The sequence below is a fragment of the Rousettus aegyptiacus genome, unplaced genomic scaffold, assembly GCF_014176215.1.
Source record: "Rousettus aegyptiacus isolate mRouAeg1 unplaced genomic scaffold, mRouAeg1.p scaffold_m13_p_3, whole genome shotgun sequence".
In the NCBI taxonomy this organism is placed as follows: Eukaryota; Metazoa; Chordata; class Mammalia; order Chiroptera; family Pteropodidae; genus Rousettus; species Rousettus aegyptiacus.
Window position 1 is genome coordinate 93,667,390 of NW_023416306.1, and position 25,290 is coordinate 93,692,679.

A 25,290-nucleotide genomic window follows, 5' to 3' on the forward strand; every position below is an offset into this window, starting at 1 on the left:
CTTGAAATACATAACCAAAAACAAGTGTGGTCCTGAATTGGATCTTTTGTCCAAACCAGGATCTGAAAATGGATTATTAGAAAACATTAAAAATAACATCATTATTTTAAATGTGTATTTTTGTTATTCAGTAATATGCTTTTAGAGATGCATGTTTAAGTACGTAAAAGTGGAAGACCTAGATGTCCATGGTGCACTTCAAAATATTTCAAAGAGTTTAAGATATAAAAAATTTAAATCCAAGTCTTAACTTTCTAATTCAATGTTTCTATAAATGCTCATTATTTATTCATAAGGTATATTTACATAGATGGAATCCCTGCAGATAGAGGTTCGGATGAGTGACCTACCATGAATGATAGTTCGTTTTTTTTTTTTTTTTTTAACAGGTACTGAGCTGAAGAGAACTGAGGTAACAACACAATTTTATTGGCCACGGTAGTACGTGTAAGGCACCAAAAAGCACCAAAGCAGCATGAACAGACAGCTTTGGCTCAAAGAACCCAAAATATCTAGTAGAACAGTTTATCACAACAGTACAAGGCTGTTCCAAGATCGCAGTTAAGGCTTTGAAGCGGCACCCTCACTAAAGCAATTCTCTATTATTACATAAAATCATATTCCTTTCTGACTTCACCGCCCCTTACAACCAGTTAACTACTTCCCTCTCTCAAGCTAAAGAAAACCTTTGTTACCATAACCACCAGCTTCATTTCAACTAGGGCGTAGAAATCTCGGAACGGGGAGCTGAGAGCCTCCTTCAAACCCTGGAGAAGAGGCTGATTACCAACTCATTTGCCTTTTTTCCTCTGCCTCTAAATCCAAGGGGTGGCGCTGTCCCCTCTCCTCCCCTACACACACCAGACGCGCGTGGAGGTCTATTTGTCTGGTCATGCGGCCTCCGATGGGTGACTTGGCCTCCCCGCGCTTCTCTCCCAACAGCCCACCCAGGTTCGCACTCGAGGGCGCCCGCTCCTCTCCTTAGTGGCTCTCTCTCAGAAACTCTGGACAAAGGTGGGACGGCTGAGAAAGTCCCTGAATGCTGGTACTTTGGCTGAGTCTTCGGCCCAACAACTGAGAAATGAAGAAAGAGAAGCGTCACGACACCTAGCACTAACCCGAGTTCTGCGACTTCTACCGCCTGAACGCCTAAATTAACCGACTTACACAATTGACTGGACTCAGCAGCCGCTGTGAAACGCAAGGGGGCGCCCAGAGCGAGCACCACCGGGGCTTCCCGCCCCGCCAGGCCGGCCTGCATGCGTCAGGGGTCACGTGCCGCACCTCCCTTTTCCTACCGGCAACCGGGCGCTTCCCTCTTCCGGAAGTCGCTCCCATCCGCGCCGGACTCCTCCCACCACCAGCGACGTCAAACTGAGCTCCTACCACTGCTCTGCCTCCGCCTCCAGACGCGGGGAGGGCCGTCGTTTTCTTACAATAAATCCTGCCGCTTCCGGGTCCTTAAAACAGTACAGGCGACGGTTTTGAAGCTACTTAGTGGGCAGGCCTCGGATGCGCGTGAGTAGAGTTTGAGAGGCCAGAGGCCGGCTATCCGGAGGCCGCCCCAGCAGAGGCCTTTCCCCCTATCCGCAACTCGTGCTGCACTTGGTTCCGCCGAGACCCACGACGGTTCCGCCCCCTTCTTCCTTGTCATTGATGTTGTTGTTCTTGTCAGTGCCGCAGCCCCGACCGCCGGGAGCTCGAACCCGAGCCGGGGCCGCCCGGGCGGCGCGGCGGCGGCGGCAGCGGCTGCGGCTGCGACGGCTGCGGGGGCTGCTCCGGGGACTGCAGGGGCGGCCGGGAGCCGGCAGCCGGCGGCGGGGCCGGATGGCTCTGTGCGGGCAGGCGGCGGGCGCCGCGTCGCTGCCCAGCGAGCTGATCGTGCACATCTTCTCCTTCCTGCCTGCGCCCGACCGGCTGCGGGCTTCGGCCTCCTGCTCGCACTGGCGTGAGTGCCTCTTCTACCCGGCTCTCTGGCCCCAGCTCCGCATCTGCCTCCGGGTTTCACCCGCGGAGCAGCCTCGGCTCGAATTCCTCATGCGCAAGTGCGGCTGGTTCGTGCGAGAGCTGCGCGTTGAGTTCGCCGCCGAGAATTACCTGAGCGGAGGCGGCGGCCCGGGCGACGGAGGCGGCGCGGATCCCGGGACTGGCGGAGAAGAAGTCGAGGCCGTGCAGCTCTCAACCCGTTGGCTGGAAGTGCTGCGCACCTACTTGGAGCTGGTGCTGTGCGTGCTGGTCAGCATCCGGAACAACAGGTAGGCTCGTCTTAGCCTCTCCATCCACCCTTCTTTTCCCCCTCCCCCCTCTCTCTCAGGGCTCAGAGTCGCCTCCTTCCTCTCACCCCGAAATAGATTCAGAGCGGATACGCCTGGCCTCCTTCAGCGTTGCATTTTTCAGTGACCGGGGGTGTCACTTCTAACCCGACGATTTCCTTGAGGCAGGAGGGCATAACGGGAATCATCATAATTTATAAACAGTGATGTACTTGATGTTTATTAGACATCACTCCTGGCGCCTTTCAGGCAATGTCTCATTCATCCTTTTAGTAGCGGTGCTATGGAGCTGACAGACGCCGTCGTTCCTCATTTTACAGATGGGAAAGCTGAAGCTTGGACGGTGAGGCCTGTGAGTCTTGGGAGAAGCAAAACATGATTTGGTTTTTCTGACTTTGAACCTGCTCTTTCAAAATAGATAGTTCATGGAGGGCGGGGAGAGAAGGAGTAGGTATGCTACTGGAGTCTCATAGTTACAAGACTCTGCCTAAAAGAAATCTTTGACAGCCATTTTCTTTCCGGAAATAGTTTTGATTAACTGCCAGGCACAAAGAGTAGGAGGAGTGATTGTTAAACCTAGGGATTAAGGAAGAGCCTGATCATCGGGGTTGGAAGTCCCGCCCCTGGCACCTTGGGACTCAGTTTGTCTTCAGTGATTCACCTAAAAGTAGCACAATACAGCATGGTGGTTGCCTGTATTGGGCGAACTGGCCCGATGGTCTGCAAAGGAGAAGCACATAACTGTCCTGTTTTTGCAACACGATTTTACTGTAATTCTGGAACTAACTTGCTATGTTCTGACAGATTATTCTAATCAATATTTCCCTTTATTTCTCAATTACCCTCTCCAAAAGCGTATTAATTTTGAATTCGGCATCTGGAGATTCTAAAACCTTAGAATTTAACCGTGAGTTGGAAGAAAGTTCAAAGGGTCGAAAAGGAACAACGTATATAGTAATAATAATAGTTTAACAATTTACAAGTACTCTTACATATGCTATTTTACTTGATTTTTTCAATGACCCTGTGAATTATATAAAGGAAACTGACACTTTATAGGGTCAAATGATGTGCACATTGTCATCCAGCATTGTTTTTCTCCAAGAGCAGTGTCCTTCCTTTTGCAATGAATACAGCATGTTGAACATCATGCATTATGTTCAGGGTCAAGAGAAAGTCCTGGTTCAGTGCTAAGCTGTGTGTGTGTATGTGTTTCCCCTTAAATTCTGTGTCTAAATCAAAAGGGCTGGAGATAAGCATAAAGCTCCAAGTTGTATCTGGAGCATGGTTTCAATATTCCAGTGGCCTGTGTATTTCCCTAGTTTTGCACACCAAACCATTCCATTTCCTTACTTCAATTTTATGTAGCAAGAGAGGTATTTTGAAGCTATAAGTTGTCTTGATCAAGTTGGAGACTCTGTCAGAGTTTTATGTATGGCTAGAGGACCACCTGACCCAGAAGTTGAAATGATTCAGTCAGTAAGCACTTAGACAGATGAGGCCAAGAGTAGGGGTGAATTCAGCAAGTTCCAAATAGATTTTTCTGTTCTGAGATCCGATTGCACTCTAAACAATCACCCAAAAAAATGCATGCCTTTGGTCTTAGACAAGTCTTGCACAGTAACTTTTAAGTGTTTCAATAACTGATTGGTTGGTTGAATGGATGGATAACTTTATGTAGGCAAAATAGTGGTATACCATATTTTCTCTTTGTTTAATTTTTCTTTCCCTCACTCCCCTACCACTTTTTTTCAACTTTATTAAGGTATAATTGAGGTATAATAAAAGTATACCTTACATTTTTATTAGCATCCAGTCTACCTGTTTTTAAGGCCACCTCATGCCTGTCCTTCTGAGTCAGCTATCACTTCTATAGAGATACAATACACTATCATTCTGCTTTTAAGGTTTTTTTGTCATTTACTGTAAGGATGGTGCTGCTTATTATGCTGCTTTGATAGCATATTCATTGTCTAAAATTAAAGTGTAGTGTGTTTACATGTATTATTTCTACTAATGATATTTCAAAGCATTTTTTGAAATTATCTTTATGGGTTTGGAAATAAGTTAATTTCATCTTTAGTTTGGGAATGTCCTGAGATACTCTAGTAATATTGGAAGTATTAATATGAATGTTAAAAACATAAATGGAACAAGTTTTCATGAAATTTCAACAAGTCTGAAAATGTTTTAAACCAAGTTGTTCATTTGGTAACTTGGGTAAATTCTATTATTTCCTTCCATAATCACTTTCACTGCAGAGTGAGATTCAGTGAAGATCCAAAACAACTTCATTTAGTGTTTTTTGGTTTTCGAAAAACAATTTAATTACTAATGAGAAGAATGAACATTTGACTTTTATTTTACATTTCCATTTTAAATTTACAGTAGTTTTATAATTTCTGCAATTTTTATAATTAGAAAAGGGGAGTATGAAACCTACCAGGTCACAAGCTTTATGCTTCTCGGCCTTCTGCTGAATTCTTTATATAGTTCCTATAATTCAGCCTCTTATTTTGCTGTGTTCCAGTTATTTTCATGTACCTTAGGAAAAGAACTGAAACTATAACCTGGAATTATGGGAACTTTTCAAGGGTACTGTTCTGAGAGGATACTTGGCATTTTGTTTTGCTTGATATCCAGGCTTCATATGCGCATGTAGTATAGCCATCTTACTGATATCTTAGATGTTAGGAACAACTGATGAGAATCAGAGAAATACAAAAATGCCTCTCAGAGGGTAAAACACAGTCTCCCAGTTTTCAGAGCTCCCTTCTTTACAGGTGACTAGGATACCTGCCTTCTTGACGAACAGCAAGAACAGAAATACAGTATGTACTCATTCAACTGTATTATAAGTTAAGTAGGGTGAATTTATTCTGCAGTTGCCCTATAAGAAATTGTACTTAGAAGTTCAAAACAAGAAATTCAGATATGCATTTTTAGAATTTAATTTGCTCGTCAAGTCAAGTACTGTGTATTTAAATACTGTATTTCAAACTCCTTAGGAAAAATGAGAGGTCATGGGCTATAAGATTTTTGATAATAGCTAATAGACTCAGTTCTTAAAAACGCTTATTCTTAAACAGTAGGCAAAAGTACATTGTCATCATCTGGTTTATGCTTTTACATAAGTTTTTTTTTAGGTGAAATCCTAGGTTGGGATAGTAATTTTTTTTTTTTAAGATGGATACTATAGTAGATAAAGAGAGGTTTTATATAAGTTGACTTTCCTTCTAAAATTCTGGGTTACATCTCTGAGATGTAACCATTTCATGCCAGCTTATATACTCTTAGTGGTAGAAGGTCTATTAATAATTCTTAGATTTGGTCTAGGTGATTTGACATGTCTGGTAAAGGGTAGTCTTACCTTTGTATTATTTTCTCAACATCAGTCTACCAAGACTCAGTAACTGATAAGGCCATTTAAAAATGCATCTTAAAATCGATTTAAGTGTTTTTGGACATTTCACATTACTATCTAAAATGATAGGAAATGCCTTGAAGGTATTATCACCAAAACCCCTAGGCCTTGTTTTTCTTGAAATATTTTTTCCCCATCATAGTGTAATAAATATATATAATAATAGTTCAATTTGTAAAGCTTACTTTTATTTGCTATTATATTTTATTTGCTTAAAATATATAGGGACTCTGACCAGTCTACTCTGTATAGGCAACCACCTGTACAGAAGAGAGATGAGATGATACAGACACAACAGACTCCTTAAAATTGACAAATTAAAGTGGTTCCACAGAACTACTTCAAGTTCATTGAGAAGGATGGAGACTCTAGCCTGGGAGTGTTGCTGAGAGGAATTAGGGCACTTTCTAGTCCATACATACATTCTTAACAATGATCTGGAACTGATAGATGGAGGATGGGAAGTAAAACTCAACTAAAGATTGTCAGAGTAAAATTTTTTTCCCGTGTTAAATGAAGCTGCCCAGCAGCTTTTGAGCAGTGTGATTAAATTATTTCCATTTTAATGTGTTAGTTCACCCAACTTGACCGATGTATATAGGACCTAAGATGATAGTTAAAAAAAAAAAAAAATGGTTTTTTTTCCCCTCTAAATATTGAGATCCTACTATGCGAAACAGTGAAGACAGCCTCCCCATTCCCATGGAGTCAACATTCTAAAGGAAGAGACAGACAGAAACAAGTAAACAAATGAAAGAAAATTTATTTAGGTTGTGAAAATAAAAGAGGACTATGTAATAGTGACTAGGTGGCAATATTAAATAGAGTGGTGAGGGAAAACCTGGGGAAAAGACTTTTGAGCTGCAGCAATTAATGATGAAGAATTACACATCTTAAGATCTGAGCAAATAGCATTACAAGCATAAAAAACAGTAAGCACTAAGGTCTTAGGACAGACAAATTTTGATTGTTGGAGCAGTAAGAAAGTATGCCAGGACCATGCGATTGAGGGTAAGAGTAGTACAATGATGAGCTCTAAGATGTAGAGGGAGGAAGGAATGGGGTAGGTTATGTGGATTTGGGAATGAAATTTAGACTATATTCTAAGAATAGAAGTCATTGAAAAACTTTTAAGGGCAAGAGTAATAGGAACTAATTTGCATTTTAAGACAATTACTCTGGTTCTGTGTAATGAGTGAATTACAGGAGGGAGCAAAAGAGAAAGCAGGGAGGCCGGCTGGGAAGCTCTTGCAATAATCTAGGCAAGAGATGATGGAGACGATGGAGATGAAGAAGAGTGGATGGATTTTTAATGTGTTTTGGAAGTAGAGCCAAGAGGACTTACCGCTTGAATGCAGATAAAAGGAATAATCAAATATTTTTCATCATTTCTCTGTAAGACTCAGTTTTTTTGTTCTTAGTACTGTTAAAATTATCTTTTAATAGCATGTTTAATAGCTTCAGATGTCAACCTTATTTTAAATAATCTTTTTTATGTAATCTCTGGGATTTGAGAAGGATAATAATTCTGTGATGGTAATTGAGTAAGTGAATTTGTAAAGCAAATTCAGGGAAATAGCTTATAGTTCAAGAATCCTAATCAAAATCGAAGGAATAAAAACTACAATAAGCTAATGACATTTCTGGTCTCTAAAACTGTGCTGTCCAGTATGGTAACCACTAGCCACATATAACTATTTCAGTTTTAAGTAAGTAAGATTAAAGCTTTAGTTAGTCACACTAGCCACATTTCAAGTGCTCCATAGCCATATGTTGCTAGTAACTACCATATTGGACAGCATAGAATAGAGCATTCCCATCATAGCAGGAAGTTCTGTTGGAGAACATTTCTCTAAAGAGTTTGTTTTTTTTTTGTTTGTTTGATTTAGCTGTGGTCATTCATTAGCATTTGCGAGAAGAGGAAATATGTTATCAAAAAGTGTTATGTGGATATAAACACACTTAATATTGAACATGAACTAAACAAAAATAGAATTAACCTGAAAGCATTTTATGCAGTGAGGTAGATTATTTTAGCTTTTATCGGTTTAGAAAAAGGAAAAATTAAATGTGTTTTATAAGCTACTTTACAGCATTATGAAAGGCTTTAATTTTTTTAAGAGCATCTTTTTATTTTAAGAGCATCTTTTTAAGCAAGTTTTTATGTATTCCCTTTTCATAGGTAATTAGACTTAGCTGTATTGACTCTAATTTCAGGCTGTGTTTTGCCAGTGATGATACTGTTAGATCAAAGAAATAATTTTGGACCTTTCGAAATGAAAGGAAACACTAAAGTTACTGCCACAGATAAAGTTCCCCAATTCTGAACCACAGAAGGGAGAAAAAGGTCATCATAACCAAAACATCAGAAGCCTTTGGGTCCTCAGTTGTGCTAAACAGTCCAACAGAAATGCCATAAAAAGATGAAAGGTTTTCAGCCCTCCACATTAGTCCTTGAGTAGTATGTCTTAGATTCATAGGTAGTTAAGATTGTTTTCCAAGAATCTATACATGTAGATTTTTATAAAAGGCTATAAAAAATAGTGGTGATTGCGTAATTCACAGAGAAATCTTAATACATCTCCAAAAACAAGATGTAGAAGAGGTCAGCCAGGTAAGGAGGAAGGTGATGTGGAAATCCATAGGCACTTACTAGGCTCTTGTAAGGACTTTTTAACTTTTACTCTAAGTGTAGTGAGGAGCCATGAAAGGATTCTGAGTTGAGAAGTGACATGATCTAATATTTCGAAAGAACATTCTAGCCATTGTGTTGAGAATAATTTGCAGCAAGACACAAGGGTAGAAGCAGTGAGCTGGGTAAGGAGACTGTTGTATTAATCCAGGCAAGAGATGATGATGGCATGGAACAGGGTGGGCGCAGTAGAAGTAATGACTAGTATGATTATATTTTTATCTGGAGGCCTTTTAGAAGTACAACATAAGTATAAAAGATTAGATAAAATTGTTCAGCTAAAATTACAATGTCCTTTTAATTGTAAATATATCTAAATATATCTAAAACTATTTTTCCTTTGGCTGTTTTTGTTCATTTTGTTTTCTTTTGGTGTTAGTGATTTGTGCTCTTTAAAAAAAAAAAAGAAAGAAAGAAAGGATTTGGCCACAGTTTTATTTTCTGAAAACAGCAGATCTTTGGTATTTAGCTCCTTTACCACCAAGTACTTGAAGCACTGCTCTGTTCGTATAGGTTTTACATAAATTTGAATCAGTTTATTGAATTGCCCCCAGAAACTTCCTGCAATCAATTGGAATTTTCCTTTCCCACTTTTCTCCTCTTTCACTTTCCTACTTCGGGCATGTCTGTTACTGCTTGGAATTTGCCTAAGCATTGCCCTCATATGAACTATGGGTTCAAGATGGTAGGACTAAGTGGAAAGAAAGAAGCAGGTGGTACTCTGCACAAGGACTCGTCCTTTTTTTTGCCCCCAAATCATTGGTCTCATTAGCTATACCATACCACTAGGCCCAGGTAAATCTGTTTTCTTCCCAGACGCTCATCATGTGTACTCTTCTTCTATTACATCTTTTCAAGTGGGCAAGGAAAAAGGAGGAGGCCACAGTTGAGCTACATTTTAACCTGGTTTGTTATTCATATGTTGCTAATAACTTCAAAAATGAATCTCACTCATAGAAACCTCAAAAGGAAATTTCGATCCAAGGCAAAGAAGAAAGGTACTGAATTGAGGCAAAAGACTTTGATCTTCTGTAGTTTTAGACCCACCTTCTCAAGCTACACACCCTCTCCAAACAAAAGTCATATTAGAATCACCACTAGGATCACAGGCTCTGTAAATCCTAGTCATATTGCCAGTATGACAGAGCTGAGTAGGTGTGTTCCTGACAGCCCTTAAAATCCTATGCTAGTTTTCCCAGAGAAACAGAGTATTCAACAACTGTATGATGTAGGCACCATTATTACCCGTTTTACAGATGGTGAAACTTGAGTCACAGAGTAGTTGAATAAACTTGCCAGTTACACAATTAGAGAAATGACCACCTTGTTTGCTACCTTGTTAATGAAATTTGCAAACACAAAACTGGACACAATGAACAGATTTAATAATTTAAGGATTTTTCCACATTTGCTTTTTTTATATTTACTGAAGTGTTTTAAAACAAATCCAGGATCCTGATGTTATTTTATACTACCACACTTCAGTGTAAAGCTCTGAAAATTATGGACATTTTTATTTATACCACAGTGCCATTAATACACTTAACAAAGTTATTAATAATTCCTTAGTCTCACCAGATTTTCTTTAAATGAGTCTTTTTAAAACCTTTATTTCCATTCCAAGAGTCTAAACTCACGTACACTTGAAATGTAGCTGCCATAGCTCTTCGCATCGTTGGTGCACAATGCATATTTTAATAAATGAGCAAAGAGTAAGAGGGCAGTCTGTAGGCTAAGTTTCTAAGTTGTAATTGCTTAATGATCAGATTTAGCTCTGGATCTGGAACTCATGACTTTTTAAAATAGGATTTAAAAAGAATTCAATTAAGTTAAAATTCATTCTCTTCTGGCAATAGTATGGCTTTTTGCATGTTTTAGAAAGATTGATTATCAAACACTTTATGATTTTATGTTCTTTCACAACACATTTTAGGATTTACAAAGGGACTAGTAAGAAGATTGTATCCTATTACTATTACCATAGGAACAGAGCTAAATTAATTTGAAGAATTAAGATGAAAGAAAAACTTTCTAACCAACTGTAATGTTACATGTCTTTTGAGCAATTGCTTGTTGTGGACATTATGCAGGAAAGAACCCTGTTTGCTTCCTTAGTTCACATGCTTATTCAACAGTGAATGAATAAAGTAAATAAAACTCAGGTCACAGAATTCATCTTTTGAAAAAAAGGGATTATGTGGCACAATTCCTTTGTTACTAGTATAGTCTCCTGGCCTCAAAATGAGACATCTGTTTATTGCCGTGGTTCAGTTAGTTCTGTTCTAGTGTTGTTGCCTAGATGTTCTTTTCAGCCCCATTTTTATCATCTGAAATAATAATGAGCTACCTGGGGGCTATATGCAGTTTCTTTGGCTTTACCCTAGGACCTGTAATCTCATTTCAACATGATGTATCTGAAAGTTGCCCTTGAGTTGCCAGTGTTTTTTCCTAAGCTTTAAAGCAAATTGTTTTCTATATCACTTAATAAAATTTCATTTTGAGTAGAAAAATAAGTACCTAAATTTTTTTCCCCACAAATGTCTGTCATATACTACTCTAAAACATGGCATTTATAATTTTTCCAGTAACACTTAATAAAACCACTAGAGTCAAGGACATGTTTTAATTATAAGAAACAACATGAACTAAGTGGGAGTTGGAACCCAGATTTTCTGCCTAGCTCTGCTCTAACTAGTATTGCAGTCTTAGACAAGTCACTTCAGTTTCCTCATCTATAAAGAGAAATTGTTGAGTTGGATGATGCCACAAATCATTCCAGTTTAAAATATGTCTGTGACTATATTTGTAAGGAGAGTTTGTGCGTGTATTATTGGTTCTACTGTAACAAGATTATTACCATTCTATGCATGCAAATAGAATTTTTGTTAAATTGCCCTTGAGTGGCCTGTTTCTAACATTGCTGTGGTATTTAAAACTATTGTGTAGCTAGAAGTAAAATAAATTTTTTATAGAGTCTTCTCATATTAAATTATTAAATTTTACTAATATGCAGGTCATTAAATTTTAAATAGTTTTAATGTGAATTAAGTTCTTATAAAGGTGAAAAGTTATCTAAAGCTACTTTAAATGTCTTTTCTGAATTGCCAAGAAGTATGTGTTTGTAAAAATACAGTATCTTAAAAATACAGAAAAAATAAAGTAAAAAGTTCACCAGAGATAATCACTGGTAAAATTTGATGTGTTCTTTTGCAAAATAGGAGTAATAATTTGTGTGTGGTTTTCCATTAATATTATATCTTGTGCATTTTTTCACATCATCAAAAATCCTATTATGCATACTCACCTGCTAGAAATGTCAAAATCCAGACCGCTGACACCACCAACTGCTGACAAAGATATGGATCAACAGGAACTCTCATTCATTGCTAGAAGGAATAGCAAAATGGTGCAGTCACTGTGGAAAATAATTTGGCAGTTTCTTATAAAACTAAACATATTCTTATAATACAATCTATCAATCATGGCCCTTGGTATTTATCCAAAGAAGATGAAAATGTATATCCTCACCAAAACCTGCTTGCAGACTTTTATAGCAGCGTTAGTCATAATTGCCAGAATTGGAAACAACCAAGATGTCTTTAAGCAGGTTAATGGGTATGTTAACTTTGGTACATCCAGCCAGTGGGATTACTATTCAGTACTAAAAAGAAAAGAGCTATGAATCCATAAAAAGATATGGAAGAACCTTAAATGTATATTACCAGATGAAAGAAGGAAATCTGAAAAGGCTACACATACCGTATTATTTCAACTATATGAGATACTATGAAAAACAAAATATGGAGACAACAAAAAGATCAGTGGTTGCCAGAGATGGGGAGGCAAGAGAGATGATAGGCAGAGCATAGAGGATTTTTAGGGCAGTGAAAAACTGTGTGATATTGTAATGATGGATATATGTCATTATACATTGGTCCAGATCCACAGAATGTACCATAAGGTAAATCATGGACTTCAGGTGATTATGATGTATCATTGTAGGTTTATACTTGATAATAAATGTATCATTCTGGTTAGTAATGTTGATAATAGCGGAGAGGAGGTGTACATAAGTGGGTAGGGAGTAAGAAATCTCTGTGCCTTCCTCTCAGTTTTATTGTAAACCTAAAACTGCTCTAAAAAAAATGAAGTCATTTAAAAATTGTATCATGGTAATATGTATATTGATTATACAGTATTTAAAGTAAACGTTAATTTTTTACACCATTTTTAGACTTTCAGTTACTTTGAGCACTTTTTAGACTTTCAGTTACTTTGAGCACTTTAAGGCCCCTACAGACCCAAAGTATCTGTAATCTGCTCATATGTTTTTAATATCCTGGTCATCAAGGAAAACTAAACAGAATTTGCATAAATAATCTATCAATTTCCCCTCCCCTTCATCTTTTTGTTTATTTTTGTTGTAATTTTGTGGGATTTTCTAAGTTGAGGTATATAATTGACAGATAACATATTTCAGGTGTATAACATAATGATTCAATACTTGAATATGTTGCAAAATGATCACACTAATCCAGTTAATTCCCTCTCCCCATCTTACACCCAGTGTTTCATTTCTGTGATCCCTATAAGGCAATAAATCTCACTTAGAAGGCATGTCTTCCCCTTTCCCCCCAACTTATGTCGTAAATCATTTGTAGAGAAATGTTACTGACAGTAATGTATTATACATATAAACATGGTAAAGGAAGAAATTTGAATGATATATATATATATATATCGTTGTATGTATATACTATATGCATGTGTATGTATATTCATGCATATATGACAACTGATTTTAAAGTTCATAAGGAGAGAGAAGCAAAAGATTCAGAATAACCAACATAATATTGAAGGAGAGCAATAAAGTCAGAAGACAAACACCACCTGACTTCAAGAGTTACAGTAAAGCCATAATAATTAAGACAGTGTGGTATTGGCTAAAGAATAGACAAATAGGTGGAACAGAATAAAGAGCCTAGAAATAGACCTACATAAATATAGTCAACTGATTTTTGACGAAGGAGCAAAGGCAATACAATGGAGAAATGTTAGTCATTTCAGCAAATAGTTTTGGGACAACAGGAGGTCCACGTGGGGAAAAGTTAATCTAGACACTGACTTTACACCCTTCACAAAAATTAACTCAAATTGAATCACCTAAATGAAAACACAGAACTATAAAACTCCTAGAAGATAAATAACATAGAAGGAAATCTAGATAATCTAGAGTTTGGTGATGACTTTTTTAGATACAACACCAAAGGCACAATCCACGAAAAAAAGAAATGATCAGCTAGACTTAATTAAAATTGAAAATTCCAGTTCTGAAGGACACTGTTAAGAAATAAGAGAAGCCACAGACTGGAAGAAAATATTTGCAAAGGACAAATATGATAAAGGACTATTAAATAAAATATTCAAAAACCCTCTTTAAAAAGTGGGCCAAAGATGAACAGACCTCTCATCAAAGAAGGTATATAGATGGCAAGTAAGCATTCGAGAAGATACTCCACATCATATGTCATTAGAGATGCAAAATAAAACAACAGTGAGACAGCACAATACACCTATTAGAACGGCCAAAATCTAAAATACAGACACCACCAAGTGCTAGCAAAGATGTGGACCAACAGAATTCTAATTTATTGCTGGTGTGAATGCAAAATGGTGCAGCCATTTTGAAAGACAATTTGGCGGTTTCTTACAAAACTAACTCTACTCCATATGATCCAAAAATGCTCCTCGATGTTTACCCAAAGGAGTTGAAAACTTTTTTGCCCACACAAAACCCTGCACACAGATGTTTATAGCAGCTTTATTCTTAATTGCCAAAATTAAAAACAACCAAAATGTTCTTCACATTTTGAATGGATAAATAATTTGTGGTACATCCAAACAATGCAATACTATTCAGTGTTAAGAAATGAGTTATCAAGCCAGGTAAAGACAAGGAAGAACCTTGAAAGCATATCACTGAGTGAAAGAAGCCAATCTGAAAAGGCTAAATACTGTACCATTCCAACTACATGACATCTGGAAAAGGCAAAACTATGGAAACAATAAAAAGTTCAGTGATTGCCAAGAGTTAGCACTAGAAAAAAAGTGAGCTATCAAGCCATGAAAAGACATGGAGGAAACATGCATATTACTAAGTGAAAAAAGTCAGTTGAAAAGGCTACATTCCCAGCAAGGAGTATAAAAGTTCTAGTTGCTCTACATCCTTGACAACACAATATTATCAGACTTTAATTTTAATTTTAGACATTCTATTGTGTGAGAGTGATATCTCATTGAGGTTTTAATTTGCATTTTCCTAATGAATAATCAGAGTGAAGTTTTTTCCATGTGTTATTTGCCTTTTGTATATCTTCCATGATACAGCGCCCAAATCTTTTGCCCATATTTTCACTGGCTGCTTTGTCTTAAGTTGTGAGACTTTCATTATATATTTTGAATACAGATTTTGCTAAATTAGATTTATGTTCTACAAATATTTTCTTTAGTATGTTGCTTGCCTTTTCATTTTCTTAACTATTTTTTCAAAATCATAAGGCGTTAATTTTAATGAAAACCAGTTTATCAATTTTTTTAATGACATGCTTTTTGTGTCCTATCTAAAAAGTATTTGCCGGACATGGTTCCATACTGTAGCGGTTAGCACTTCTGCTTTACATGCAGATGGTCCTGGGTTTGCGCCACAGTGGAGCCACGGTCCATGGTCTATGGGCATGCCACCCTGAACAAGCACGATGTCTGATCTCGGAAGCTAAGCAGTGCTGGCCCTGGTTAGTACTTGGATAGGAGACAACCTTGGAAGACCAGGTGCTGTAGGCATAAATAAAGTATGTGCCTAACCCAAAATCGCAATATTTTTCTCCTATGTTTTCTTAAGCAGTATTGTAGTTTTAGCTGTTAAGTTTAGGTTTATGATCCATTTCAAATTAATTTTTCTGGATTGTGTGAGCTAGGTATCCAGTTGTCCTCCCACCATTTTAAAGACTATCCTTTTTACATTGGATTGATGTTCCAAATTTGTCAAATGTGCTGATTTTCATTTTATATGTCTTTATCTTATACAAAATGAAACATGTGGATACAGTGACGATACATGCATGGGTCTAGTCTGGATTCTCTGCTCTGTTCCACTGCTCTGTGTCTGTTCAAGCCAGTACCACCTGTTTATAATCTGTTCGTTCAAGTCTTGAAGTCAGTGTACATAATCTAACTTTGTGCTTTTCAAAATTGTTTTGGCTCTTCTAACTCATTTGCTTTTTCTTATAAATTTTAGAAAAGGCATGCTGGATTATGTTGAATCTATTGATAATTTGACATGACAACAATATTCAGTCTTCCAATAAACAGTATATTTATCCATTTCTCTAGGTCTTTTTTGATTTCTCTTAACAATGTTTTGTAGGACCTGTGCTTTTGTTAGATTTATTCCTCAGAATTTCATATTTTTGATGTTATTATAAATAGTACTGTTTTTAAATTTCAATTTCTAAATATTAATTGTTAGTGTATAGAATAGTTGATATTTACATATTGACCTTGTATCCTGTGACCTTACAAAAAACTAACTTATTCATTCTAGTAGCTTTTTTTAGATTCCTTAGAATTAGTTCAGAGTCATTTTTCCTTCTTATGTCTGGTCATTTTGGATGCCAGACATTGTTATTTTTACATTATTGAGTCCTGTATTTTTTAATTATCATTATTCCTTAAAGAGTATTGGGCTTTGATCTGACACATAGTTAATTTATGTATAATTAATTTGAGTCTTTGAACTTTGCCTTTAGGCTTTGTTAGGAAGATAGATCCAGAATACCCTTTGTCTAGGGCTAACTAATCTCTAATAAGGCATGGTTTTTCTGAGAACTCTACCCGATGTCCCTCTATTACAAGATCTAACTCTGGCTGGTGGGAACATAAACTCTTCCCAGCACTGTGTGTGCTCTACTACTTCCTAGTAGTTCTTTATCCAGCCTTGTACAGTTTCACCTCACACATGTGCACATCATTACTCAGCGAATGACTGGAATAATGTCCTGACAAACCCTTCTGCAAATTGGTAGAGCTCTCTGTGCAGCTCCCTTGTCTCTGATACTCTGCCCTGCAAATTCTAACCATTTTGGATTCCCCAAAATCTCTTCTCCTCAACTTAGACCACTGGACCTTGTTTGGGTATCCCCATCCTGTGATGTAGAATGGAAACTCTAGGCCATTATCTGAGACAATGATGGTGCTCATCTCATTTTTTTTCCATCTTTCAGCAAATCACAGTCCTATATTGTTTATTGTCCAGTATCTGAAAACAGTTGTTTCATAGGTTTTGTCCAGTTTTCTAGTTGTTTACAGTGGGAGGGTAGTTCTCATGGCTGTTCAATCCTTTGTGGAAGAAGTAAAAATTTCTCATATATCTTTTAATACTGTAAGAACATGGACTAGTAACTAATGGAAGCTGGATTGAAAGGGAAAAAATATTGAGATTGTATGACTTATATAGGACCCTCCTTTGAATATTATTAGAAATTGAATGTGATACCTTTTTTCTACTTTATGTGAAAACTCATTCTCCAAATATAAATATTCATTCATTTAGAAGTCTTTAAATTTATCATTCTTTCTAGAAGAGATTATTAGAAGCACATAATCTCTCTATAATTCATAAATATAGTGGCAACTTTAGAAAAAAGAAAAGGGAAAATACTTCAAAAGCAATCATAGTTACATAGAGTAATATTTCCTTTAGAGTTTGATATGGCAGCCATCCTCTCAAGAACAATTTTATATCCTTTTATTAAAATGGAGAAAAATGCTTCTTTTAAGTTGATATCATCCCTTGAAATATTTTTAAGAATACAGTTTTTCTGGTAGCCACATGGAAATTAACTAGATTTACAAGGAAAAAAAAAAACCTTAGATTATTTCTATTCGTAATTCTAATGTTTTCTTTGACATGATCTACACTGGCTGTTTTATGTAAACCTTTTCCCATTTGCCAGTTGGATTCTTAATGTTTTAGCTTTTGATTTACGTGGAGTTCTTTTATATATAAAAGATAACTAAGATTTGTTACAAATGTTTTTCTCACTATGTTATTTTGTTCTTTTTAATGAAGTGTGCTATTGAATATCAAATTTTTCATTTTTGTATAGTCAAAATTTTATTTCTGATTTATTCTGTTATTTCTAAGCTTAGAAAGTCTTATCCCTCAGAAATTAGATAAAAATTTATTGCACTTTCATACCAGTTCTACCTTGATTTGATTTTTTTTTAATATGTAATAATATCTGCAAATTGTTTTGGTCTGTTGAGTCAAAATTGGCTCTAATTTAATTTTCATCTGAAACTGCTAATCACTTGTCTCATTAAATATTCCTTTACCTTCTCTGTTGATTTGTAATACCTTCTTTATCATTTACTAAACTCACGTAACAATATTTTTTGGCTGTTTGTTCTAGCCCATTGATTTATCTTCCTGTTTTACTGATATCGTTACTGATTTTGATGCTGTGGCTGTATAGTATGCTTTACTATCTGGTATGGAAGGTCCTTCATCCTTCCCCTGTCCTCCTAATTAGGAGCTATTTGCACTCATTTTTCTCTGCCTCTCAACTGGAGGCTTTTATATATTCTCAAGTCCTTCCATCTCTCCTTTTCACAGCAAAATTTTTTTTAAGATTTGTCTGTATCCACTGTTCTTCCTCACATCCATTCTTACCTCTTATCACACCACAAAACGACTTCTGTTCTGTTCACCATACTGCTAAGCCAAAGGGCCTCACAGTAGTATTTGATGCTGCCATTGATCGCTTTATTCTTTGTGAAAGTTATCCCTTGGTTTCTTTGATTTCCAAACTGCTGATTTTTCTCAAACTCCTGACCTCTTCTTTGCAGCTTCATGCTTACCTAAATTAAGTATTGAAGTTTCTCACAACTTTTTGCCTGCTTTTCTTCTCATTTATACTCTTACCCAAAGCCCCATTGCCCCCATTCAAGACTTCAGTTGTCATCCATCCAGATGACTGCTCAGCTCCAGACCTGGAATTGCCTACTTAACATATTAACTTGACTGTCTTAAAGTCACCTCAAGTTTAATATATGCAAAGTAGAGTTCATAATCTAAATATTCTTTTACTTCACCACCACTCCCATCCCCCCAAAAAGCCCTAATTAATTTCTAACCCATTTCTAAGACTCCCTGTCTCAATGAAAAGCCCTACCTTCTATGCAGTTCCACAACTCAGAAAATTTAGGACTTGTTCTTAACTATTGTCTCCCTCATTCCCTGTAGCTAATCCAGCAACCCTTCCTGTCCATTTTAACTCCTAAATACAGCTTTTAAACTGTTCATTTTCTTCACCTCTACCACCAAAAACCCAGTTCAAGCTACCGTTATCTCTCATCTCTGTTACTAAAATACCCTCTTAACTGGTCTCCTCACTTTGACTCCTTCCAGGTAGCTGTAATGCTACAGCAGTTTCCAGACACAAATTTAATGTTATTCTCTGCTTAAAACCATTTTGGGGCTCTTGTTTTGAAGGCAAAAACCAAAATTTTTTATTTATCATAGAACTTTAGCTCTACATTCTCATTTTATTTTATATTCATTCTTTCTACTCTGGATTCCTTTCAGTGTCTCAAGCTCACTCTTGAAGCTCCCTGCAACTTCAGGGGCCCTACACATGCTTTTCCTTTTTCCTGTAAAGCTCTCTCCTTACCCTCCTCCTCCTGGTTAACTCCCCTGTATCTTTAAGGTCCCCTTTTAATCTTTATTTAGAGAAACATTTTCTGACTTACACAGTGTCAAATACCCCATTATAATATGCACTTGATCTTTTATAAGTGGTATCTCTAATAGGTTATTATTGGCATTTAACCTTTTTTATCTATCCAATTTTTAGTTTTCTCCTACTTTAGAATTTTAATATTAGAAAAGTATGTGTTTTGTAACAAAAGTTATCTCAAACTGATTTTTATATTGCTTTTTACTTCTCTTGATTATAAACTATACACTTGATCATAAAACTGCGGAAGGTTCTCTAGATTTTAGTCAAATAAAATTTCTCAATGAGAAGATACCCCGCCCTTAAGCATTTAACACATAGGACAAAGTTAACTGCTTTGGGAAATTTTTATATTATAATTAACATCTATGTAAAGCTTAGCTTACACAGCTCTTTCATATGTCACTTGTTATCTGTTCATCTCTAAACCCTTTAAGGTAGATATTATTACTGATAAAGAATTTAGTCCTCAGAGATATGAACAGACTTATCCGTGATCATTAAAATACCGAGTTTCTGCAATAATTATTTCCCCCAGTCCTCATTCAGTCCTCATTCTTTAAAGTTTATGCTGTTTCTTCTGCATCATGTTACTTGTCATTGTATGTGAAAAGCAATCTGAAAGTACTTAATTCTAACTGAGTTATAAGGTAAAAACTTTTCTCAAATATTCCTTCTGAGTATTTTTATTTTTAATATTTATATTTTCATGTATTATTTAGATAATCATTTTAAATTATTTTTTAATAGGAACCTTCAGAAATTTAGCCTTTTTGGAGACATAAGCATTCTACAACAGCAAGGAAATTTGTCAAATACATACCTCAGCAAGGTGGACCCTGATGGCAAAAAAATTAAGCAGTAAGTTATATAGTATATGGAAAAGGGCTTATGTTAGTAATAATTTTACGTTTTTTTTTTTCCTGAGAAATTGTAAGATACAATCAGAAGAATAATTTTTTTTTTTTCTAAAAAGAACATGTCCTTGAAATGTCTTAACCATGAAGTACAGTGATCAGTCTATGCCATTCTGTGTCACAAATCTTTAAGATAAATCAAAGAATTTTCTGGGTAATTAATTGCTTTTTAAAACTATTATGTCCGTACTTGCCTTTGTTAGAACACAAATGGTATATCATCAGTCTTTTCTACCATCCTGGTGTAAAATGCTGCTTTCTTTGGATGGAGAACATGTTTCTATTATGTTTATGGTACAGCTATCTGTTGAATATATATGTTTCATATCTTATTGTATTTTAATGTGAATTTTAATCATATTTATGATAATAATGTGCATTGGATAGAAATTAGCTGAGAAAAAATGGATCTCAGCATTGCATGCATGCCATTTCATTGCCTATTTTCAAAAGTCAATGTTAAAAGATTAAAGCTAAATTGTTAACAGGATTGTTGTGGCATGTGCTTTCCTTACAGAATTCAGCAGCTGTTTGAAGAAATACTGAGTAATAGTAGGCAACTGAAATGGCTATCCTGTGGGTTTATGCTGGAAATAGTAACCCCAACATCACTGTCATCTCTCTCAAACTCTATTGCCAACACCATGGAGCACCTGAGTTTACTGGACAACAATATTCCTGGTAACAGCACCCTTATCACTGCAGTGGAACTGGAGCGATTTGTGAATCTGCGCTCACTTGCCCTGGATTTCTGTGATTTTACAGCTGAGATGGCAAGAGTCTTAACCGATAACAACCATGTGCCTTTGCAGCGACTGTCTCTCCTGGTCCACAATGTTTCCGTGATGCACAAGTCTCTGGACAACATGCCAAATGATGAGCATTGGAAAGCCTTGTCACGGAAAAGCACCAGCCTTCGGGTCTATATAATGGCTTTTGATATCAAGAGTGAAGATATGTTAAAGATTCTGAAACCCAGTATACCACTAGAGAGGATTCATTTTGATAGCTACATCACTTGTGTTTCAGGGGCTATTGTTGATCTTATATCCAGGCAGTATGACAAGTTCCTCACTCATTTTATATTAATGAATGATGTGATTGACACGTCTGGTTTTCCAGATCTTAGTGACAACCGAAACGAAGATCCGTTGGTTTTATTAGCATGGAGGTGCACAAAGCTCTCTCTCCTGGCAATTCACGGTAGGTGATTTTTATTCACTGTAATCTGATATTAATATGAAACCTAAAACATTTTATGCTAATAAAAAGATAGCACTGGCACTTATAGTTTCAAGAAATCTTATTACAAATTTATATGCAAATGTTTATGCTTGAATATAATGTTTATAAGATATACCACTTAAAAATGGAAAGTCGTATTTCTACCCCAAGAGTTCTTGGAGTTCTCTGTTACTTTTTTCTTCCACCACGTGATTGATGGCATTTCCCAAAAAATGACATTTGACATGAATTTATCTAAAGAAACATATGTATTTACCTACAGTAGACATATTTCCTCTAATCACAGATCTCTTAACACAGAAGGAAGAGAAAATATGATTTCTTTCATGTTCGCCGTCTCATATCCTAAATTTTAGGTTTCATTGTATTAATTTATATGACTTTTTTTTTAAATGCTGGCTCCATAGATTGGGCATATGCTTATTTCATACTAGGGCCTTTCACCTTAATGTGAACTATGCTCATTTGGAGAGAGTTGCAATTTTGACAAATTAAAAGAACATTTTACTTCCTTTTTTGGTACTTATAAGACATTTACAAGATATAAAACAGAAAGTCTCTATGAACATCTGAAACTCTATTAGCTCTGTTACATTGTTTTTGAAATTACTTTTTAGCTCACATTCGTGTCTTGCTTTTCAAGTTTTGCTTTATAATTTGGTCAGCCAGCACTGGTAGTAGCAAAGAATAGACCAATTATCAAGTTAATAATACAATGAGGATTTTGTGTAGGATAAAGAAATGTCATGTTATTCAAAAATTAATTTAACCTAGTCTTTTTAAAGTTTTTTTTTCTTTTAAGAAATAAGATGTTACATACAGCTAAACCCTCTCCATTCCTTTATTCCTTCCCAGAGGTAGTTATTATTCTGAAGTTAGTATATATCATTCTCATGACTGTTCCATATTTTATGTATTTGCTACTGAGAATTAACAATTTATCTTTAAAGTTTAAGGTGTCACTTTATAACTTTGGATCATGAATTATTTTTCACTAATGAAAAATACCAATTTACTATGGATTGTTATTGGATACACATATATGAAATTTTCAATTTGTTCTTTATGATACATTACTATCCAAAGCTATAAAAGTATACTTTAAATGTCTTTGGTTTCACTAAATGCTGTAATATCAGAAAGGGGTTACAGAACTTTCCAGTTCACTAACCATAGTGATGTTCTTGGAGACAATATCAAACTTCTGGGTTTTTTTTTTTTTCTGGCAAGGAAAAGGACTGAAGCTGTAATTGAGATACAAATTTGTGGAAAAACTAGTTTAACAAATAGACAAAATAAAAATACAAGAGAATGACAGTGCTTATCTTTTGCTTATTTTTAAGGTTACACAGTGTGGGCACACAACCTCATTGCCATTGCTCGTCTTCGTGGCTCTGATTTAAAAGTACTTGAAGTCACTGAAGAAAGCATTGATTTTGACCAAGGTGAACTGGCTGACCAGGATGTGGATCCAGTGCATAACCTTATTGAGCAGGTATCCCTGGGCCTGGGTCAACCTTGGCACGCAGTCATGGACATCGAATCACTCAGTGTCTTCACTGAACCAAATCGTCATTTTTACAGAGAGATGCAAAGCTTCAGCGAAGACATTTAGCTTTTTTTAAATGTACAATTCCTGTGGTTACATATGCAAGTAGGGTCCTATTATGTTTTTTTCAGTAGTGTGAATTAATCCCATTGTGCTGTGTGTAATCAGTATTAGCTTCATAGAATTATATATGTATATTCTACTTCTTGATCAAAGAACGTAGTCTGGTATTGGTTTAGAAGTTCAGAGTGACAATGTATAGGGTTTTCACGGTTAATGGACTTGTTACCAAACCTTAAGAATATACACCCGAAGGATGTCTGAGGTTGCTGGCTAACTTTATTTTTCACTGAGTTACTCTGCCTTTTTGATGTTTTTATTCTTTGTGTGTCAGAGTTCAGAACTCAGGAGCCAAAATATTTTTATACATATATAGATATATATCCATAGCCTGGTGGATTTGTATGCAATGCACTGCATTCACACTTTCTAATAGCATTTCATTAATTTTCATTTGAAATGGAAGCGAGGATAATATCTTAAATGAGTTATCTTGAACAGAAAAGCCAAGACTTTAACTTTCATTACATATATAAAATTGATATCACCAATTCCTATTCTGAATTTTGTATAGTACTAGGTTAGTTAGAACATTGCTTAACCCTTTTTTTTTAATGCATTTACATAAACATAAATACTCAGATTGTTGGATTTTTTAATACTATATCTGACATAATTTTATTCATCAGTTACATTATACATTCAAGTTAGCTTTTTAGCCCAGATTTCAAATAGTGGAGGAAGAAAACTATATTCCAGGGTAAAACCTCCTAAAAGAAAATCGAAAAACAGAGTCATAAACACATATACTTGCAAACAAACATTAGTCGTGAAATCCCTAGCAACAAGTCACTGGATTTTTCTCTGTCAGCGCGCGTGTCAGCTGCCAAAGAATAGACTTTACTGAAGAAGTGCCCACATGCTGGCAGGGGCCGGCCCACTCTGGCCAGCCAGATACTGCTAGATTGTAATATTTAAGGTCGAATTTCGACCTGTGGTACACAGCTGTGCTGTGGCTCAGTCAGCAACCTCAGAACTCTGAAAAAAAAAAAAAAGAAAAAAAAAACCATGCACCTGTTTCACTGTGAATAGTGAATGTAAAGGAAGAAAGGAAAAACTGAAAGCTTGTTCTATCACAGGTATGAGCTGCTATGATACATGAAGAACATTCCATGAAGTATGTTTTAAAACCTTGTTATATCTGAGAGGCTTTAAAAGCCGATTTAACTGTTTCAGGGCAACCGCGGTACAGACGTGGTCTCTGTGAGACTTCCACCTGACCCCAGTTTTAAGTGGTACGAATGTTGTGCATTTAATGTTAAAGGACAGTCTGCAATAATAAAGTAAGTAGCCAACGTGGGTGCCCAGCAGTGCTGAGACCTGGCTGCTCTATTGTAAGCTTTGGAAACACAATTTATGCAACAGATGTCCAGATATGATTCTATTTATGGAAAAAGTTTATATGTGTTTTACAAATGGTTTTACCATCTTATATTAAAATGACCTTTTGACAGGTGTGCACTGTTTTGTCTCCAGTGAGCACATACCATGCGGATTTTATATGTACATCAGTAGTGTGAATCCACTGGCACAGTGTGTGTAAATGCCAGATGTGGTGAGATTTTATCTTATAGATGTGATCAGATAAAATAACTCCTGACAGAAACTGTAAGGAAACCAGCTGAATGTTTGACCTGATGACTGATGTTATATGGTTTATGTTAAATGTATATTCTTTTAATCAATGAATAAAGCATTAAAAAGTGATCATTGAAATATATTTTATTGTATATGAAGCATGAAAACTTTTAGTGTTAAATAAACTGCAATAATCCTTATGTTGTGTATAATCATATGTTAGCTCTTATTGTCATCTAGGCAGCAAAGCTTAAATTTGAGAATGTATCATAAAAAGTCAGGCTAAATAGTTTGAAGAGCTTTAATTTTTTTTAACTCGCTTTGGCAAAATACAAGCTTAAAAGCAAACAATAGACTGGTTAGCACAAAATCCAAGTGTATTAATCATTTAGAATACTTTATTGATAAAGTAAAACTTAATTTATAGACTCTAAGAACTTATTATTGTTTAAAATTCCTATGATGGATACAAAAATACTGAAGTGTGCCAGTACTAAATAGTTCATAAACCCCTACATTGCTTTAGTTTGGCTTTGCCGTCTCCATTCTCGGTTGTTGAGACAAATAACTCTCATTTATGAGAAAGAAAAATGGCTTCTTTTCCTTCTTTCATCTTCCCTTAATCATTCTAGACACTGACTCTTCTAGGCACTGCCTCATCTTGGAATAATCTGGTGTTCACAAAGAACTGTCATC

General features: G+C 36.1%; 1 protein-coding gene across 1 annotated transcript; it reads left to right on the top strand.

Moving 5' to 3' along the window:
- Positions 1 to 1,322: 1,322 nt before the first annotated feature.
- On the top strand, positions 1,323 to 24,794 carry FBXO33 (F-box protein 33). Its single transcript, XM_016138584.2, has 4 exons — positions 1,323 to 2,255; positions 19,936 to 20,046; positions 20,620 to 21,305; positions 22,691 to 24,794. Exons 1-4 carry the CDS (start codon positions 1,657 to 1,659, stop codon positions 22,960 to 22,962), a joined length of 1,668 nt encoding a protein of 555 aa, XP_015994070.2. The 5' UTR covers positions 1,323 to 1,656; the 3' UTR covers positions 22,963 to 24,794.
- Positions 24,795 to 25,290: the final 496 nt, after the last annotated feature.

What these genes read in the sequence shown, in the direction of transcription:
- FBXO33 (XM_016138584.2), top strand. Translation starts at nt 1,657, where the DNA reads ATGTTGTTGTTCTTGTCAGTGCCGCAGCCCCGACCGCCGGGAGCTCGA. An exon ending in GATGGCAAAAAAATTAAGCA is followed by an intron (nt 20,047 to 20,619) that starts GTAAGTTATATA and finishes CTTTCCTTACAG; the next exon opens with AATTCAGCAGCTGTTTGAAG. An exon ending in CTCTCTCCTGGCAATTCACG is followed by an intron (nt 21,306 to 22,690) that starts GTAGGTGATTTT and finishes CTTATTTTTAAG; the next exon opens with GTTACACAGTGTGGGCACAC.